The sequence below is a fragment of the Gigantopelta aegis genome, chromosome 10 (assembly GCF_016097555.1).
Source record: "Gigantopelta aegis isolate Gae_Host chromosome 10, Gae_host_genome, whole genome shotgun sequence".
NCBI lineage: Eukaryota > Metazoa > Mollusca > Gastropoda > Neomphalida > Peltospiridae > Gigantopelta > Gigantopelta aegis.
In genome coordinates this window covers 75,884,598-75,907,140 of record NC_054708.1, presented here as the reverse complement: position 1 = coordinate 75,907,140, position 22,543 = coordinate 75,884,598, and the positions used below count along the sequence as shown (strand labels likewise).

At 38.1% G+C, this 22,543-nt stretch overlaps 1 protein-coding gene across 1 annotated transcript in view; it reads right to left on the bottom strand.

The window, feature by feature from the left end:
* Positions 1-572: 572 nt before the first annotated feature.
* LOC121382619 overlaps positions 573-22,543 on the bottom strand; it is a 47,783-nt gene continuing 25,812 nt past the window's right edge. The window contains exons 5-13 of the mRNA XM_041512142.1: positions 16,483-16,628; positions 14,676-14,784; positions 12,694-12,806; positions 9,565-9,793; positions 7,521-8,105; positions 6,837-6,990; positions 6,067-6,144; positions 4,991-5,041; positions 573-4,027 (exon numbers count right to left, since the gene is read on the bottom strand). Of these exons, the coding sequence (XP_041368076.1) occupies positions 3,910-4,027; positions 4,991-5,041; positions 6,067-6,144; positions 6,837-6,990; positions 7,521-8,105; positions 9,565-9,793; positions 12,694-12,806; positions 14,676-14,784; positions 16,483-16,628 (1,583 nt within the window). The 3' untranslated portion in view covers positions 573-3,909. The remainder of the gene's footprint in view (positions 4,028-4,990; positions 5,042-6,066; positions 6,145-6,836; positions 6,991-7,520; positions 8,106-9,564; positions 9,794-12,693; positions 12,807-14,675; positions 14,785-16,482; positions 16,629-22,543) is intronic.

Here is a 22,543-nt window from a genome sequence, read left to right as displayed (position 1 = left end):
TCCGCTATACACCCAAATCCCAAAACGTCAATGCACAATATTACAAAATGACATAGGCAAAATACAGCCAGAAGGCTTACCATTAAACATACAAATTGTTTTAATTCTTCCTCAATTCCTAGAAAAGGAAGGAAGGAAATGTTTTTATTTAACGACGCACTCAACACATTTTATTTACGGTTATTTGGCGTCGGACATATGGTTAAGGACCACATATACATTGAGTAAGGAAACCCTCTGTCGACACTTCATGGGCTACTCTTTTCGATTAGCAGAAAGGGATCTTTTATATGCACATCCCACAGACAGGGTAGTACATACCACAGCCCGTCAATTCCTAGAAGTGAATATGTGACCCACAACATATGTCACAATTAGGAACTATAGTGGACCGTCATCAATGAACTCTCACCCGGAAGTCAACTGTGTAGTGATACCTAAACGATTTCTCGCGGACGCGAATACTGATCACGGATCACCTATGAATGGATGGCTAGCTTAAGGAATGTCTTATGTAGGTTTTTTTTTTTTGTGGTATCCATAAGGAGAGACATTAATAAATGATGTCTGTATTCAAAGTTTGTAAATATTTTATTAAATAAAGAAGTTTAGTGTGGGTTTTAAAGATCAACCAACATATTTGTCCTCCCCAGGACGTCCAATGACTCTTGCATGTATGTCTAAAGAAACTGGCATTATTCATGACACCCAAATAACCGCAAAGGTATTTCAGTCTTCAAACACGTTACACTAAACACTCCACTAAAAACTGTCGTCTGGCATAGTATTTACCGAACTGCAGAACAGCTAAATCACATCAATTACTATGCCCTCCATCATTGTGACAGCGGCAGCTTAAGCGTGCGACACTTCAGCTCATATTTCTCGGACTGTTAATGACAGAAGTAACAATGTTAACAGTCTCCGCTGCATTAGTATTGGTCTGAAACAAATGATTCAAGCAATATGCATATATATATATATACGCCGTTCACCCAAATTAGCGTTGTTCCAGAATTGATGATACAAGGAAAGCGAGAGGCAATTATTCAGGAATACCCGTCACAAAATGATTTGTTTTTTAAAACCATATATTAAGAGAAAACATTGCAGCAGACAAATGAGATATACAATAATAATAGCAAGCGTCTTCCGCCTACCCACGTGATCAGTACTGGCACAGCCCTTAGCATGCATTAAATTCAGTATACTTGAAATGAGATGGTATATTCCTTACACTTCTCTCACCACTGGTGATAATACGTTCTTTTCACTCTATGACTAGTGGTGATAATTGTCTCTTAAATCTCACACCACTGGCGATTGTATATTCTACACGTCTAAAAACAGACCTATATGTTATTTAAATGTTCTCTGCCAATAATATGTTCTCAAAATTTTCTTTACTCCACCTCTGACGATAACATGTTTTGTATAGTTTTTTCCCCACTGGTCAAAATATGCTCTCCAAGGGTTCCCTCACAACTGACGATAGCATCTTCTCTGAAGGTCGCTAATGGCAAACGTATGTTTTCTGAAGGTCGCCAATGGCGATAACATGTTCTATGAAGGTCGCTAATGGCAAAAGTATGTTCTCTGAAGGTCGCCAATGGCGATAACATGTTCTCTGAAGATGCTCTCACCACTGGTAATATTATATTGTCTGAAAGTTCTGTCAGCACAGGTGATATTTTGTGTTCTGTAAAGGTTCTTTCCCCACTGATGGTGTTCTGTGAAGGTTATTTCACCGTAGTCAATAGTTATTCTTTGAAATATCTCACCCCTAAAGGCAGTTTTATTTAAAACAATGGTTCAGTTCATACAAATATAGAAATATTTCTGACATACATACTAGTTCAGTATATACAAATTTAAAAAACAAAAACAAGAACACACTGATAGTAACTTGCTCATACTGATGACGTAATTGGTTATTTATAACTAAAAAAAGCCAACTTCATTAGCCCCACTCATTACGCATCCTCAGGTTCTAAACGAAGCAATGGATATGGCGTGAAGTGCCCGCTACTGGCGTTGACTTTGCAGATGTTTACGTTAATGTTTGGTTTGCTTAACGAAACCAATAAAGCATATTGATTTATTAAGCATCGACTACTGGATGTGAAACACTTGATAATTCTGAAATACTGTATATAGTCTTAGAGCAAACCCACTACCTTTTTTCACTAGCAGCAAGGGATCTTTTTAATATTATGCATTTTTCCATAGTGAGTTCACAGACGGGGTTCCAGCAGTTCCGTGGACGTCAGAAGTTTTGATGTACAAGCCATCGCTTACGAATGATCTTCCAGACAATTTGCTACTTTAACAATAACACTTTATAGACTAAGTGTTAAAGTCACATACCCTAGTTCCCGAGGAATATACCTTTTTCTAGTTCGCATACGTGTACTTGGATATGAAGCTAGCACAAACACAAGGACGGAAAACCACATCGAAATTGCCAAACTTAGTAATATAAAACACGTTTAAAGCGTTACGGCACTGTGAGACACTGGCAATGTTAGTTCTCACGTGGTTTTCGCCTCAGACAGATCAGTAACAGTTTATAAATGTTTAACTCATTATCTCCCTGTAGAGTCTGTGATAATGTTTATTAATAATTGAAGCATGATGTATGTAATGTGTAACTTAACTGTAATAGCCGAAACTATTTTACACTGCTTGATTACTAGTGTCGTACTATTAATAGATTTCGAATGTCATTACTTTTTGTTGATACATTCAGATACATTATTTCAGGGTTTATGTTGTTTCAATGCATTCTGGAACTATAAAAGCATTACGTTAACAGTTTGATATATACATATAAAATATATACATTTAATATAATACATGTGTGACAATATATTAACAGCCGTAATACCTCTTTCACTTTTGGAATTTGTGAAGCATAAGGCATGTCTTCCATGACATAATATATAATACGAATTCCAATACCTTCTGAAACTCTGAAATTCACAAACATTATATAAATCTGAAACAACATCCTCTACAGTGAAATTTGCACTTTTCGAAATGACTCATGCTACAACTAGACAAATGTTTTGTTTGTTAAAGCTACAATCTCAGGCGTACTAGTTCATCCTTGATATGTCAAAGGGTTTTGTTCTGTTTCAATAATAAAGATTTCAAATCATTTCTGCCTTTGTTTTAGCAAAACGTTAATTAAAAATTAGTGATTGTATTCGGAATATTCGTAGTAAGCAGAAAATAAAGAAATTGCTTAGTATTGTTTACGTAATGTTTGTGTTAAATTATTTTGATGACATTATGCATGAATTCCTGTTGGTCACTTTGGCCTGGTTTTCTTATAGACGGGTCGCATAAAATGAGGCCACATTGTACCTTTAATACTCCTTGCACTCTGATACTCGTGATACATAAGGTACTTGGTATATCAGAGATAGCCTTGGTATATCCGGTGACAATGACATTAATTGCCCTTACAAATGAGGTTCTGTATGGACAATCTATAATCTCCAGAGTTAGGGTGAATGGTATCCCATAGCCCCTCGTTATGCGATTTGCTGTTTTGGAAAACCAATTCTCGAACTGTTTGAACATATGGTATCTCCAATGTGCAGAAACCTCATCCGCCATCATATGATTTTCTCATTACACCGAACATTTTGCAAGAACAACACGAACACGGCTGGAACACTTTCATCCCAAACCGTATCTGGTGTCTTGTTGTCTAGAAATGCAGTAAGAAAACATCACACAAAGCTGGTACAATTTCACCCTAAGCCGGATCTGGTATTGTCTTATCTAGAACTGCAGGAAGAGAACATCACACAAGGCTGGTACAATTTCGTCCTAAGCCGCACCTGGTGTCGTGTTATCTAGAACCGCAGTAAGAAAACATCACACTAGCAGGCACTTTTCTCAACCATGACTCAGATGACTGGCGTCGTTGTCCTCCACGCTATTCGGATACCGTTGCTCGTACAGCGGATTGGAGAAGGCGATATCAGGGTCAAGGACTAAATCAAAATCCGGTTCACTGAAAGAACGAAAGGAATGTCTGTACGATGACGCACCAGAGCACTCTTTAATCAAGGGATATGGGTGCGCACTCACCCTTCGAATTTTAATTCGAATATAAATAGAAAACATGTATTTGTGTTTGGTGTCCAGAGAACATGTAATATATTCATGGGCTTGGTGTTTTGTGGGAGTATTGCTATATTTAATTAGTGTAATATTGTAGGTGCTATTTTTAAGCATTGCACCTCGGCCCTGAAAAACTTCTGCATCCGCTCCTGGGCGATAAACGAGTATTTAGTCCAGTGATGTCAACGTTTGATAATATGTAGCACTGATACATTCAGCAGATCATCCTGGTACGGGTCTATCCATGTAGCACACAGACACGGAGAAGAGGGTGAGGAGTTAGTTGTCAGTGTGTAGGTGCGTGTGGGGAAAGTGGGGATCCAGTTACGTACAATATACTTACTTTGCGCAACATAATGAAAACGCTTGAACTGAATACCTCGGCCTTTAATGTTACCAGTTGTGGAACACAGGTAGAAACGAGGGTGTGCAAAAAACTAAATGCAACTATAAGAATCGGTCCTGCATCCCATAGGCGTACGGGCTCTCATTTTTGTAGGGAGGGGGGAGGGTGATTTTTGCCCGAATTAAACGAAAATGCCCGAATCTGGATAACATTTATTCATATTTGCATTACTACCAAACAACTATACGCATTTTTACATGGATTGCAATTAATTTTGAGTGTAGAATGATGGAAATACATGGTAAAAAGATATCAGCTTAGCACATTTCCCCCGAATATCTCTATAATTTTTGCCCGAATTTTAGATTTTGCTCGAGCACATGCCCCCCCCCCCCCCGCCCCCTGTCTCTTACACTTATGCTGCATCCCATGGCACCTGAAGCAAGTGTTTTACCTGTGAGTTACATCCCGCCCCAAAAAAGAGTGGATTAAATTGAGAATGTTTACCTGACTACTGTATCAAGACAGTCGTGGTCTTCACTCTCGACGTCCACGGCGCTGAATAATAGAAGAAAATTCAGCATCAGACATTAATGTGTACATAGAGTTTTATGTGTAACTCAATGTGAGGTTAGCATAAATAGGAACACGTTCCATGTGTACTATACTTGCAAACAAACGTTCCTGTGCACCAAATAGTATGGCCTTCATTGATGTTAAACATATACCTTGTGCATTTCATCCACAGGAACTATTTCATTAAGTATGTATGCACCTTTGTTCAGACAGGACAGAATATACCACGGCCTTTAATATACTAATTGGGGTTCGATGTGGCCCAGTGGTAAAGCGCACGCCTGATACGTGGTCGGTCTAGGATCAATCCCCGTCGGTGGACTCATTGCGCTATGTCTCGTTCCAGCCAGTACATCACGACTGGTATATTAAAGGCCGTGGTATGTACTATCCTGTCTGTGGGATTGTGCATATAAAAGATCCCTTGCTACTAATGGAAACATGTAGCGTGTTTGCTCTATGACTATCAAAATGACCAAATGTTTGACATCCAATAGCTGATCAATGTGCTATACTGGTGTCGTTAAATAAATCAAACGTTAACTAACTTTAATATACTAATTTGTGGTACGTTGTCAGGACGGGAGTATAGAATGACCCCATCCAGAGGGACTGATCCATCACACTTTGAGTGAGTGCTGAGCTGCATATAGATATATATAGATTGATAGATATAGATATAGATATAGATATAGATATAGATAGATAGATAGATAGAGGTGGATGGATGGATGGATGGATGGATAGATAGATATAGACACAACTATCTTATTATGATACCATAATCTGTAATCATTTCTAATTGTGGCTAATTTGTTCTCTGTCAGTCTTACTATTTTATCAGTTTACAAAGTTTGCTGTTACAGTCATCAGTGTTTATCAGTCAACTCTACTTATACACATCCTGACTAAAGTGTAGTTTTGCATGGTCAATATAGATATATGGTACTCCACGTCAAAATCGGTTTGGTCTGCAAACACTACAATTCAAAAATTTGACAACTTACTTTTTCTTTTCATATAAAGATAGATTTTCTTCTGTAAATGGAAAATTGGGTACATTTCTTCTTTTTGGTATCCGCCTTCTGCAAAAATAAGAAAATAAATAAACAAGCAGAAACTTTAAAGTGTTAACGGTTTAGAATAGTATAATGTTTTAAGCTGGAGGTGTGGAGGTGTGAGTTTTTAAAATTATTATTTTATTTTATTTTATTTTTATTTTTTTATTATTATTATTATTTTTTAAACAATTTGTTTAACTCAGTGATTGCATGGCCTTCATCCCACCTTTAGGCAGCGGGACGTAGCCCAGTGGTAAAGCGTTCGCTTGAGGCGCAGTCGGTCTGGGATCAATCCTCGTCGGTGAGTCCATTGGGATATTTGTCATTCCAGCCAGTGCATCACGACTGGTATATCAAAGGCCGTGGTATGTGCTATCCTGTCTATGGGATGGTGCATATAAAATATTCCTAGCTGCAAATCGAAAAGAGTAGCCCATGAGTCGTGACAGCGGGTTTCCTCTCTCAATATCTGTGTGGTCCTTAACCATTAATCCAACGCTATATAACCGTACATAAAATGTGTTGAGTACGTCGTTAAATAAAACATTTCCTTCATCCCACCTCTAAGATTCAAGCACGCTGTTCTGATCACAAACGGTATAATGTGTTGGTGTTTGTTTAATACAGAAGATTAACTGTAAACAATGCGCCCTTAGTTGATGTGATGGCAACGCCGCACACATATATACTTGCCGACACAAGACAAGCATACCCACCTGTAGTATCTGCAGACGAGCGCTAGAACGAGGACCACGAGGATAAGTAGAACTAGAAGCGACACGACGAGGATCCACATGGTTTTGATGAACACCCCGTTGTTATAGTAATTGTTGGTCTTATCTACTCCATTCCCCGTCCCGTCGATGTCATCTGAAATGATAGTTAATAGCAAATAATAAATATTAGTAATCAGTAAAAATAACAATTACTAAATAAAATAATGAGTAATTATTTTTTTCAAATGAAAGAAATACTCAATTATTTTTGAAGTAAATTATGTCTGTTTTGATTTTAAAATTGGGAAACACATCCTGCAGGAAGTTTTAGGGTATATTTTGATAAAATCTGTTTGCTTTTAGATGTATTCTGGAATATCAGAACACATTCCTATCACTACCCCCTCTCGGTATGCATCTATACATATTCCTACAAAAGTGTTGAAAGTGGCGGGGGAGGGGCTTACTTTCTCTCCCCCCCCCCCCCCCACACACACCTAAAGATTAATCATTGGTCTCCACATTTGAAAAGCGAATTAATATACACTATATATAACTGGTCCCTTCCCAGTTGTTGATATCTTTGAACGACTTTCGACTCCTATGTCCTGTAATTCAATGTTTCGTCTCCAATAGAAAAAAAAAGCAATACAAACAACAAGTTACTGACATATTATATCTTACCGTGTTTAACATTGACTATATACGTCGTGGTAGTTGCTGACAGCACTGTATAAGGCTTCGTACTGAATATATTACCGTCGGGGTACTCCGGCGCTGGTTCGAAGAACATTGCAGTCAGCGCTTTTTGGATCAAATCGCTGCTCGCCTGTATATGAGAATAATCTTCCCTTGCTTTCGCCGTCGTCGTCGGCGCTTTCGTCGTCGTCGTCGTTGTGGTTAGCCTGTACACGAACATGTAGGTGGCATGGAAGCCTGTTCTCTCTACGCGGCTGTCGGAGGTGAACTTTATCAACAGTATGTTGTACGATGACGTCACGGACTGGGCTACCTCGGAACCGCAGAATCGTTTGAGAACGGGCGCCACGGGTGAGTCGCCGTCGTAGACCTCGATGGCGTCATATCGCTCGCTGCAGTGGCCGACGCCGTGCGGCTCGAGGTCGATGCTGGTGAAGCGGAGGTGAACCCTAGCGTCGTGTGGGGCGTGGATCGTCCACAGACAGTCCGAGTTGGCGGGGTACTGTGCGGGCCAGCCGGGAGACGCGAACTCGCCGTTATCCTCGATCAGCAGGGCGTGGCACGGCCAGTCTGTCAAATAAGATATAATGTACAACGTTAAGCAAAGTTAAATGTAAAGTTAACGTTTATTTTGTTTAACGACACCACTAGAGCACATTGATATATTAGTCATTGGCTATTGGAAAACAAAAGAGTTTGTTTTATATCCTGTCTATTGATTTGGCAGTGCTTAAGAACATATACATGCGGTCTGTCAATTCCATCTGTGAGAGGACATTCTCCAAATTAGATCCCACACACGACAATGCAGTAAAGCTTCTATATGAAACCTAGCTCTTACAATTAATAAAGCAATGGTCTTGCCTTCGGTAGGTAGCCCTAAACCAAATAATTTCCGGCTGAGTTCGAAGTGCACCAGACCTTTGATAGAGAAGTTAACGCCAGAAGTCCTGTGTTTGGTTATAAAAGTGAGTGTGTTGGTTGTAAAAAAAAAAAAGGTTTCATCTAGGCAAAAAAATGTATGCACTCTTATTTCATCTAGTACCACTGTGTCTAGTAGTCTTGTGCTTGTATGGGGTACATGTACATAATGTACTCACATTTTGTGCGAAACTAGGGGTGTTGTAAAAACATCTGGTTATACCGAAAATGAACCATGAAAGGTACTATTTTCTTCAGTTAATACTTTCAGGTAGGGGTTGTAGTACTGATATTTATGGGTCATAGTTTGATTGATATATTGCATATAGTGTTTTTAAACACAAACGTTAACATGGTCGCCTATGGGATTTTATTTGGGATAATCATACCAGTACAACGAAACAAGCCAGGTCAAAACATTGGTGGAACGGAGCAACACTGGCTGACACGCTTTGGGGCACCAAATATGATTTGATCCAGACAGGAGTATTCTCCAACACTGTATCCAGACACCAAATCGAAATCATGATCAACTTTGTAGCTTGGACGCAGAGCTACTTTCGGATATAACATGAAGTATTTTCGACTACCATGGTTCTGTACATACATTTCAGACACCTTGTCAAGCTGACAAGTATACATGGAACCAGTATACATATATACTTGTCAGCTTCACCAAGCAAGTGCAATATCCTCTTCACTATCTATGTCAGTGGTTAATAGTTAGTGTATTGTGTGTATGTATAAACAAAGTACCCATCCTGCCCTCGGTGGCTTAATGGTGAAGCCATTGGCATTAATATACTAGTGTTGGTATAAAGTGCTCCTACTGGCAGTAGCTAGTGAGTATTTTCCTATTAGCTCTTACTGAGCATCAGTGGTTCGAATCCCCTCAGGGGCACTCTGAGTGAGAACCTGTACTAAGATGAGAACTCAGTGTCTATCAGCCTTAACGCCGATTGATCACCGATTGATGCCGGTAGTATGGGTATGGTTAATTTCTGGCGTGCTTTCATCAGACAATTTATCAAGTACGCCTGTCGTGGGAACAACATTTTACTTAATCAGAGTCCTCCCTAAGACAGGGATTCCACAGTCTAAACATTACCTGATTTGTATGTTATTCTGAATCCCTGCGCATCGTGCTGCGCATTGGTGACGAACTGCATGGTGACGTTGTTGGCCTGGCTGACGTAACCGCCGAGGTGCAGCGCAGCGCAGAATCGGACGAGTCCATGTGTGGTGAGTTCCTCGATGACCAGTTTATCATTGGCGTCATCGCAAGGGTTCCTCGTCTGTCGGCCAAGGTCAAAGTGGACAAAGGTGAACAAAATTACCTAGGAAAAAAAAAATATTAGAAATTTTCATTATTTATTTACAATGTATTTATTTATTTAATTTTTTTGTGTTTTTTTAAAGTCAGACCAATGGAGTGAATAAAATAGGCCTACACGTTCAGTACACACACAAATAAAAAGACATACAAAAATCACAAAAAAAGAAGCAAACATTTAACTAGGGAAATGAAGTACATGTACATGTATACTATGAGAATACAGTTAAAATGTTTAACAAAATTTTCAAATGATACTTCATTTTCAAAGTTAATTGGTTGTTGCTTAACTTTTGTTATGAGGATACCTACGCGTCTACGAGATGACATAGGATAGCGATGCATGAGTGCATGGCATCACAACTGTCTTCGTATGAATTCATGGAACTCTTGTCTTGTGTTCGTTTAGATTTGTCAAAACCAGCCTTGGGAGTGGTAGTCATCGTAAACAGAAGGAAGGATGTATCATGTTCTGAAGTGGCAGTCCTCTTATAAGCGAAACTCCTAAAGGCGTCAGAAGATTACAGCGACTGGGGGTGGAGGGAGGCAGTTGTATTTTTAACGCGATTTTTAATTTGGGGAGATATATGATTGTTAATACGTTAATATTGATTGTCGTTCAGATTATAAAAAATCATTGACATAAAGTTTGTTTTGTTTAACGACACCACTTGAGCACATTGATGTATTAATCATCGGCTATTGGATGTCAAACATATGGTCATTTTTTACAGTAATTTTTTACCAGTGGTAAAGCGCTCGCCTGATGTGCGATCGGTTTAGGATCGATCCCTGTCGATGGGCCCATTGGGCTATTTCTCGTTCGAGCAAGCGCACCACGACTAGTATATCAAAGGTCGTGGCATGTACTATCCTGTATGTGAGATGGTGCATATAAAAGATCCCTTGCTACTAATGGAAAAATGTAGCGGGTTTCCTCTCTAAGACTAAATGTCAAAATTACCAAATGTTTGATGATTAACAAATCAATGTGATCTAGTGGTGTTATTAAACAAAAAAGATACTTTTTACTCCACCTCAAACAAAATACCCTACCTCAAAATACTAGTAGTACAACATGAAAGAATATTCCCTTCAAAATATTTAACCGGCCTCGGTGGTGTCGTGGTTAATCCATCAGACATAAGGCTGGTAGGTACAGGGTTCGTAGCCCGGTACCGGCTCTCGCCCATAACGAGTTTTAGGTGTAAGGCCACTACACCCTCTTCTCTCTCACAAACCACTAACAATTAACAACTAACCCACTGTCCTGGACAGACAGCCCAGATAGCTGAGGTGTGTGCCTAGGACAGCATGCTTGAACCTTAATTGGATATAAGCACGAAAATAAGTTGAAATGAAATGAAATCAAAATACTTGCGTGTACGGCATGTGCTTGTGTTTATTAAATAACTTTAACATATATTGAGAAATCACGCAAAGATTAAATAAATTCCCTGTTCTGACAGTACATATTGTTAAAGGGACACACCCTAGTTACGGCTAGTTGTTAACCTTTATGGCGTTGTTTTTCGCTATTAAACCCATTTTTTCACAAATAAAATTGCACTTTACTTACCGTTTATTATTTAGAATATACATTTCCATTCACCTGAAATGTTTTTTGGTAATCCTGGTTTTTGTAATACCACAAAATGCATTTTTCGTATTTCATAAAATCGCACGCACGTCTGAGAAAAAACCGTTGAGCAGACAAGGTCTAATCTATTTTTAGAGGGGATATCTCCATTTCAATGTCACAGACGTTGGTATATCACGTGACCGTTATCATTTTGGTTCGGTTTGTTTTCTCGTGCACGGTTCGCGCAATCAACACCCGATTTGTTGTTGTTCATTTGTGAGATTTTTCTTCACAGTTCGTGAACATTTTCAGTAACAATAAAGTTCAGACAAGTAAGTGTCTCAATACAAAACGTTACAAAACCTTAAAACCAATAATTTTGCTAAGTCTTACGATATCTGGAGAGGGGGTACAACCAGGACAGAACAGTTGGAACATGTCCAGGAGAGGTGAAAGAAACGCACCCCAAGTCTGTGAAATTTGTCGTGACGTAGGCATTGTTGTGCTTCGAGCGACATCTACCGGTGACATCAGAATACTAACTTTCAAAATTATTTCAAGCAATTGGGACATGGGGATTCCCATGATATTTATCGATATAAAACCTGATTTTTCACTCCATTTGATAAAAACGTGATCTAAGTGTGTTACTGGTTTGTAGATTAACCAAATTATAATTTATTTTCGCTGGATGGAACTAGGGTGTACGGCTTTAACTACGTTAAATTGGTCTTCCATTGTTGTGGCAATCCCGATGTCCAAGCGGTTAACGCCTTGGATTGTCATTACAGTAGGTTCGAATCCTATCAAATAACACTTGTTTTTTATGTTTATGTTAATACCCTACAAACCACAATACAATGAACGATATACTAATTATTTCCATAAAGCCAAGGGAACAAAATGCATATTCATGAAAGCACAGCGACAATACATCACAGCCCTGTGTTTTGGCCCCGAAACATATGTAAGTGTATGTTATCTTATTTCCAAATGTATTGCCTGTATTAGGTTTAACAAATCAGCTGTAGGAATGCACAAATTGTTTTTGTAGAAATAAGCCTCTGGTGCAATGGATGAGCGATGCCACGCGTTTGACAGTTTGACTTTAATTAGCAGACAATCTTGTTAGTGGCCATCGATCTGGACTCGGGAACAGCCCCATTGGTCCATTGCTGACGATTTTTGTTTAAGCTCTTCACCCAGTAATGTCCACGGGGCTATATTAATTAACTTGTAATTTAATTCGCCTCACGCTTCGGTCTGGAAAGTGCGTGTGAACACAATTATAATACAACGATTATAATACGAGGCCATCTTACCTTGTATCGCGGGACCCGGATCTGCCAGGAGCAATTCAAGTGGTGAGCGTAGTTCCGGGGCCAGTTGGGACTGGCGAAATTCCCAGACTCACTGGTCAGTACTCCACCGCAGTCTACAAACGAAGGAAAACAGTATTTGAAGTTATGCATATATAACAGAGGGCAGAGCTACATAATAACTGATCTCTCGCTGAAGAGAAAAACCGGCTTCGGTGGAGTACTGGTTAAGCCGTTGGCTATAAGCCTAGTAGTAGTGGTGTAACAATACATCGAACTATCGATATATTGCGATAGCCTGTGTCTCGACAGCAATGCATCGATAGTTAATTCAACTATCGATAACTATCGCAATTGTTTGCTCCACTATCGATAGTTTCGATAGTATGCATAGTGAAATCCTTTGATCTTGTGGAGTAAAAATAATCATAGATATTGATCGTTATCCATCGTTGCAAAGAAGTACCTTTGCGTCCCTACTACGTCGGTGCCTTCAGATAGTGTTTTCAACAGCCGGCGATATTGTCACTGCCCAGTGATCGCAATTAAATTCAAAACACGTGGTCAAGTTAATTTTTCTACACAAATATTGGAAACCATAAAAATTAAATTTTTCTGCAGAAACCTTAGAAACCATAATTAAATAGTCTAATAATATGTTGATCTTTCTGCAAAAACAATAGACACCATAGAAAATAAGCATAACAGCAACAATGTTGGGTCTTTATATTATAAACTTATTAAATATCATTTCATTACCTTGTGATATTACAAATAATTGAGTACAAACACAGACATACACACAAACACAAACATACGTACAGACGCACGTACATTTACACAAACACATACATACACACACACATACATACATACATACATACACGCATACATACATACATACATACATACATACATACATATACATGTATATATTGGAAGATTGAAGTAAATAGTTTTGCGAGATATCTATTTATATTACTGTTATCAAGCGATTTAACAATTCACAATACTATTGCAATACTATTGCAATACTATTGAAATAGTACTATCACTATTGCAATACTATCACAAAAGTAGTTTAACTATCGCAATATTATTGCAATAGTAAAACTGACCGAAATAGTCACCCCTACCTAATATGTAACGGAATGTATTCCCGGTACCGGCTCACTCCCAGAGCCAGTTTAATGACTCGATGGGTAGGTGTAAGACCAATTTACCGACTTCTCTCCCGCTAACCACTAACCCACTGTTCTGAACAAACAGCCCAGAAAACTGAGGTGTGAGCACAGGACAGCTTGCTTGAACCTTAATTGGATATAAGCACAAAAATAGATATATTATATATTTATTAAATAAAATGAAATGAAGGGCAAGGCTACTTACTGACTGAATAGATATGACTAAGTCAGAATTTCTGCTACCGATTGCCTTGCATGAACCTATTGATGGGTGGAAGCACTGGCTAGATGCTGGCTCATTTCATTTTAATTTAAGTTTGTATATCCAATTAAGGTTTAAGCACGTTGTCCTTGGCACACACCCGAGGGTGAGTGAGTTAGGTTGCTAGTTTCAGACAACAACAAAAAGTTCCTTTGATTACTTTAGTTCCGCTAAAAAAAATATCATGCTATGCTTAGTAGGACTCCTCACATGTTTCAAAAACAACAGTATCTGGTATATTGATACTAGTTCAAATTAAATTACAGGCATTCACAGGCCAAACGAAACAACAACATTTTATGACAAAACGTCGTGTTACATGTCTCACAAATGGTAGTATGGTTTTATTTAATGCAATAGTCAAAGTTAGATGCACTTTGAACTTTGACCCCGTGAGATGTTATTTGCTGTACCGATTCCCTTGAATCTAAAAACATAATAACGTACTCGGAGAAAGTGACAAACGTTTCATGCATAACAGATGACTCAGAGTGAACTTTTGTTTTTTGCTAACGAGTGGTGTTAATTGAACGTCATACCTAAAAACGGTTTCATTTCAAAATGGTGGACTTGGGCCAATCCCTGGTAATAGAGACCACCAACATCACTTCCGGTTTTGGTACTCAGAAGACAAGTTCCTTCTTGAATCTAAAAACATAATATTAAAAAAGGTCAAAGTATCAAAACTCAAGAGAGCCATAGCACCGTTTTCATTATTAATAATATTTTTAAATATCGTAATTAAAATATATAACAATGCAGAAGTGGGATTAAATCCACTGATTAAAAAACAAATTACTATCAACATAGATAGGTTAATTCTCCCTTTTGATGCAGGGATGGAGACAACTACTGGACAACCAATGTAGGTAATTGTAAGTGGAGTTCTGTTTTAGCTTCCGTGTACTATATTGTGCTTACTAGTACCATTCAAATGAGACTGCTCACTACGTAGATATGAATATATGGATTAAACAGAATTTTGGCATACATCATTTGCCGTTTAATACGTTACGAGAGAAATAAAGTTAGTTCACACCTTGCGTTATCTGTGAACGTTGTACGCAGTGTCTTTTCGTAATAACGACTATTATAAATTCAGTGAACTTGATACGCAGTGTCATTTTATATCAGTAATAACGACTATTATAAATTCAGTGAACGTGAAAAGAAGTGTCATGTCATATCAGTAATAATGACTATTACTAATTCAGTCAACGTGATACGCAGTGTCATTTCATATCAGTAATAATGACTATTACATATCCAGCGAACGGGAACAGTAGTGTCATTTCATATTAGTAATAATGACAATCACAAACTCAGTGAACGTGATACGTAGTGTCATGTCATTTTAGTAATAATCACTATTACAAATTCAGTGAACGTTATAGTGTCATTTCACATCAGTAACAGTGACTATTACAAATTCAGTGAACGTGATACGCAGTGTCATTTTATACCGGTAATAATGTCTATTACCACCGGGTTTCTGGTGTCAGCTTTCAATGTGCGACCGACGTCACCAATACAGCGTGCGTGTCAAAACGCCGGACCTTCATACATGCATATTGATTGACCTCAAGCAATTTCCATTATTATCTCGACAAGTTTTATGCTTCAACAATTATTGTCTAACGAAGCTACAAATTACAGGAGAAACGTCTCAGGCCGCCAGTGAAAATGGCGGGTCAATTGTATGTTAGCTGACACAGCGTGCTGGGACCACGGTATTACTCCGCGAGCGAAAATAGACCCCAGAGTGTCGAGGTTGAGGATACGAGTGTTATCTAAATAATTCTTAGTTCCCTGGTCGGTCGTAAATAATGACCATAAAGCTCCTACTCGATGCTGGACTTGTGTGTCATCTAAATAATGTATAGTATTGTACAGATGCCCCTGAGAGCCATTAGTATGGTAGACAGATGTGGTAACGCTTTTTTCAGATAGATAATTAGCAAAGGCTTCGGGAGCTGGGTGGGGGACCACTGCCGTCTCCTAATTCTAAAGACTATCAATTCCCCATTTAGACGGTAAATTACTAGTAATATAACCTGTCAAACATATGAGAGAGAGAGAGAGAGAGAGAGAGAGAGAGAGAGAGAGAGAGAGAGAGAGAGAGAGAGAGAGAGAGAGAGAGAGAGAGAGACAGACAGAGACAGAGACAGACAGAGACAGAGACAGAGACAGAGATAGAAACAGACAGACAGAGAGAGATATACAGCGAGAACTGTTTTACAATAAACGTTAAATATGATTGCTACAAGCGAGCGCTTTACCACTGGGTGACGTCGCGCCCCTCATTTAAGAAATAAAGGTAGGCACAGCTGTAGTAGACGCACTCACCTGATAGTCAAACGATCTACAGACGAACTCTTTCTGTTCCAGACAGTTTCTGGCACACCTGTTGGGAGTCACGCGGTGATAGGTTTTCTTGTTGTGGCCTAACACAACAGCATATGGTGTTGCATAGAAATACTCCAGGAACTTCTCTGAAAACATATGGTTACACGCTTAGCCAGTACAGTGCGGTATTGCGCATGTATACTGTGAACGTCGTTAATTTAAACGACAATACCATTAACATCTCCACCAGTCCAAACAAAGGAAGGAAGGAAATGTTTTATTTAACGACGCACTCAATACATTTTATTTACGGTTATATGGCGTCAGACATATGGTTAAGGACTACACAGATATTGAAGGAGGAAACCCGCTGTCGCCATTTCATGAGCTACTCTTTTCGATTGGCAGCAAGGGATCTGTTATATGCACCATCCCATAGACAGGATAGCACATACCACGGCCTTTGGTGTACCAGTCGTGGTGCACTGACTGGAACGAGAAATAGCCCAATGGGGATCGATTCCAAACCGACCATGCATCAAGCGAACGCTTTACCTCTGGACTACGTCTCGCCACCAGTCCAAACAAAGCCATGATAATTAAATGAATTTAGGAAAAAACGCCTTAATATAGGTTTTTACCCGTTGGCATTGTTTAAAATCGTGACTATATTCTCATGAATCACTTTGAAGTTCTAAGCTAGGAGTCAGGCGTAATACTGATTAAGTTTTGGGGATAAAAATGTAGTTTTTATAAATGTACAAAAATACAAAAACCACCGTATAGCAATATTTTGTTGCAATAATGTTTAAATTTGATTGTTTGTTTTGCGTAACGACTCCACTAGAGGACATTGATTTAGTAATCATCGACTATTGGATGTCAAACATTTGGTAATTTTGACATATAGTATTAGAGAGGAAACTCGCTACATTTGTCCATTAATAGCAAGGGATCCTTTATATGCACCGTTCCAAAGACAGGATAGCACATTCCACGGCCTTTGGTATACCAGTCGTGGTGCACTGACTGGAACGAGAAATAGCCCAATGGATCCACCAACGGGGATCGATTCCAAACCGACCATGCATCAAGCGAGCGCTTTACCTCTGGACTACGTCCCACCAAAGGGTGTGGAAAAAATTCATAATGCCTGTACAATAACACTCCGCATCACCCTACCCCCACCTCCCAACACACACACACACACACACACACAAACAAAAAACACCAAAAAAAACCCACCCTAAAACAATCAACCAACAAAAGAAAAGAAAAACAAAAGAGATAAAACATTATAGTAATAAATATAGCACGGTGTTAAAAGAAACTAAAAACAGTAAAACGGTGCGATGGTGGGAGGCAAAGAGTCATCTTCCCTGACCATCCCAGTATTGCAATGCGCAATGACGTCACCATCGATCTAATTATGTAATATTATTTAGATAGCCTACACCGTAGTCATACATACTTAACAAATTGCTGCAAATAAAAAATACTTTATCATCCAGTGCGATTATACACTGTTCCATGGGAGTGGGATGGGAAGGGAGTTCATTCTCGTTTATTACCATCCAAGTATTGCGTCACATCATAATGGCATTCGCTTAATGACTTCTACATTGATTTAGCAATGATTGTATCCACAATATTTCATATATAGCTGTACCGTAGTTACATACTATACATTTTCTTTTGTGTGCTTCAAACGTTATCGTCAAGTTCGATTACCGACTTTAAAAAAAGACATTCGTATCAAGAATCGTCGATGGTCGTAAACCGTTCCTCGAAGACGAGTCCAAATAAATCACGATCGAGGAAAATAAAAGAAACGTTTATGGTTTCGTCTGAGCGTGTGTAATTATACGCCAGGTTTTGTGATGCCTATCGCTCCCAGAAGAAGACGCTGTTCTAATCTAGTTCAAACGACCGCTCGCCACATCTGATCTAATTTGGCGCAGACTATAACAAGGAGTAATTACTTTAATAAAAACTGATCCAGGCCAAAGGTCGATCACTGAAGTTATATAAAATACTGAGAGTTGTCAGAATACATGTAGTGGTGTTAAGCCATCGGACTAAAGGCTGGTAGGTACTGGGTTCGCGGCCCAGTACAGGTTGCTACCCAGAGCAAGTTTAATGATTCGGGGGGGGGGGGGGGGGGGTGGGGGTAACGTCACTACGCCTACTTCTCTATCAGCTAAGCACTAACCTCCTGTCCTGGACATATATATATATATATATATATATATATATATAGTAGAGGGAGGTATTTATCTAGGACAGTGTGTTTGAACCTTAATTGGATATAAGCAAATGAAACAAATGTCACCTCTAAGGTCGATATTTAATGTTTTATACACATACATATACACAGATGATTGGATGGGTGGATGGATGGATGAATGGATGGATGGATGAGCCCATATCTAATGTTATATACACACATACAAATACACAGATGATTGGATGGATGGATGGATGGATGGATGGATGGGTGGGTGGGTAGGTGGATGGATGGAGAGATGCAATGATTGACGGATGGATGGATGGATGGATGGATGGATGAATCCGTATCTAATGACATATACACACATACATATACACAGATGATTAGATGAATGGATGGATGGATGAGTCCATATCTAATGACATATACACACATATATATATATATATATTCGCAGATGATTGGATGGATGGATGGATGGAATGATGCAATGATTGACGGATGGATAAATGAATAGATTGTTTGCTGTGAGTGATTATGTGAATACATGGATAGATAGATCGTAGAAGGATGGATGGATAGACTAAACCAACAGACATGCGTATACAGCAATCTGATAACTACGTGAAACAAATTATATTAACACACGTAGACCTTGTCCAGTACAAAACATTTAATAATACTGCAATGTCCAGCAATATCCAGCTCACAGTCAACGAGTTCACTTGACCCTTGAGTGGCCAACTTGGCCAGAAGAAACAGATTTGGTGTCAAGAGACGTACTTGATCGTTGATTACCTTTGTGTTTACAAACGAAATCACCAAGGAATTGCTGCTTATTGCATTTCTGATAGGAACGGTTTCCAAGAGGTTTAACATATCTGCAATTGAGAAAAGACGTTCGACCCTAACCGTACATATAATATTACTCTGTCTTTGTGAGGCGTCAAAGATTGGCATAACCATCTATTAAAATTTAAAAGAAAAGAAAAAAGAAAAACCACCGAGAAAAAACGAACAACAAAAACAAATGCAAAACAACAAAAACATATATTTTTTAAAACATAATTTAAAGCATTCGAGTTTTTTCTTCATCTAATTTAAGAATACATATTCAGTCTGAATCTAATGAGTATAATTCATAACGTGACCTTTTATTTCTACAATTTCTGTCTTATAACTGTTTATTAGTTTTGTAGAAACTTAATTATCGTCAGTCACTGGTTCACTGCACTAATATGTTGTGTTATTTTGGGTGCAACGTACTAATTAGTACAAACTGGATTATAATTATCTAGAAGTGAAACATAACTGGAGTTCATATAGGACAGACTTTGGAGTTTAGAAATTGCACGATGCATTCCTCAGGTCAGGTCAAACATGTTTTACATGCCCATATCCATTGAAGGTCCAGGCATGCCCGCCCTGAGTCCTGTCTTTGGTATGACCAGTGGCATGATACAGGGGCATTCCTCTAAAATACTATTCTAGTGAAGGGCGGGGCGTAGCCCACTGGTATGGACCTCGCCTGATGTGCGGTCGGTCTAGGATCGATCCCCATCGGTGGGCCCATAAGGCTATCTTTCACTCTAGCCACGGCACCACGACTTGTATATCAAAGGCCGTGGTATGTAATATCATGTATGTGGGATGGTACATATAAAAGATCCCTTGCTACTAGTGGAAACATTTAGCGGGCTTCCTTTCTAAGACTATATGTCAAAATTACCAAATGTTTGACATCCAGTAGCCGATATGTAATAAATCAATGTGCTCTAATGGTGTCGTTAAATAAAGCAAACAAACTAAAATAGTGATGGCGTATATATCGCATGGTGCATTCTTCTAGAATAGTTATATGTTTTACATATTGCACAATACATTCCTGGAAAATAGTTGTATTTTACATATTTCAAGTATATTCATGTAAAATAAAATTATTGATTGTATGTACATGTGTATTCCTCAAAGAAATCCTCTAGGTTAGAATTACATTTCTTTAGAAGAGAATTTTAAAATATGACTACAAATTACACAATATTCTACACCGTTGTGGCGTGATATATTATTGTGTCCTAACAAAGTCTTTAAAGCGACAGATCTTAGTTTTTAAACAGTACGGCGTATTTTTCACTATTACTAATGTTAAAGCTGGTTTTGGTAAATGAAATCAGACATGGTTACTTAGATTTGATTTTATTGTTTAGACATCCATTTCCATACATCCGAACTGTTTCTGTTCATCCTGGTGTTTCTAATACCACGAAATACATTTTTCATGTGTTTAAAAAACAAACGTACCTCTGAGAAGTAACGGTTATTTTTAAGGATATTGTTTTTCATTACAATGTCATAGACTACTGTACATTTATTCGACTGTGTTACTGGTTGCAGATTAACCAAACTTGCTGTCTACGTTTACGAGTTGAAACTAGGGTCAGCGACTTTAATATCCCGCGGTACTGTTGGAGGTCTAGGACTATCCCACCTCCTAGCTGTGACATTTTAAAACTGTGCAAACATTTTATTTGCAAGTTTCCAGTAAAACGCAGTAATTGACTATATTGTATGTGAGTAGTTATTATGTCGATCAAATGAATAGGAAAAACTGAAAACATAATTATAATGTTATTTTAAAGAAACTTTCCTGGGTTTTGAGGTTGGTTTTGTTGTTGTTGTTGTTGTTGTTGTTATTGTTTTGCTTCTGTAGGGCGTATACTACCAAATCAAATCCCATAGACGACAATAGTAACATATGTGGCTAAAACTCCTACCTGCAGCGTATCAATCGACATAAACGCCACGGATATAAATCAGGGCCGTACCCTTATCAAAATCCGAGGGGGAGGGGGGGGGGGGGGGGCACTACGTTTTATAAACAAATGAAACACTATACAAATTAAACTATTTCATTTGAATCTTATTTTGTTTTTAGTTTAGGCCCATTTGGGTTTATATATGTATATTATATGTGTATTAATATGATTCAAATTTAATTATAAATATTGTCTGTTATTTGTTTTACGTTCATCTGGGTATGAACAAAAACGTATGTGAGAACGGCTTCGCCGATTCTCGCAGTATTCAAACTCACATGAACGTAAACAAAATAACAGACAATACTTCAATAAATATATATATATATATATATATATATATATATATATATATATATATATATATATATATTCAAAATGTTAAAATATTCTCATTTTGTTTGTTGCTCAGTACGCCTATATAAATATATTTTGGATTTTTAAATTTACACAATCTATCAATATATTCAATACGCTTCTGGTCTTATCTGTAGTAGTCTAAATTGATTTTACCCTGAACTAATTTGGCACAATTGAAAAAAACAAAAACATATTAGGATGTAAAATAAATTTGGGGCTAGAACAAATATCAGGACGACCAGATACATATTAGATATATAGAAATTGATATTGTAATTAAATGTATTTAATAATCAATCAAAATGTATAATAATGTAATTTTAATCGAGTAAAATGCTAGTTATTGGTCGGAAACATCTTACAACGGCATCAAACTCAGGACAGTCTCTTTAATTCTATATTGTACAGTACAGTCTAGAATACTAGTTTCTGGCACGAGACCTTTTGTAGATGGTGTTTCTGACAGGAGTCTCGGCGAGCTCCAAGGATTGATTTTCTTGAGACGAGTGTTAAAAAGATCATCTACAAAAGAACGAGTGCCAGAGATATTTTCAGTTCAATTATACTTATAATTTTACTATAATTATTATAAAATTCACTGCATTTTATATGTGTAATTTGACGTCACCAACCTTCTCTCAGCTGATAAATAATA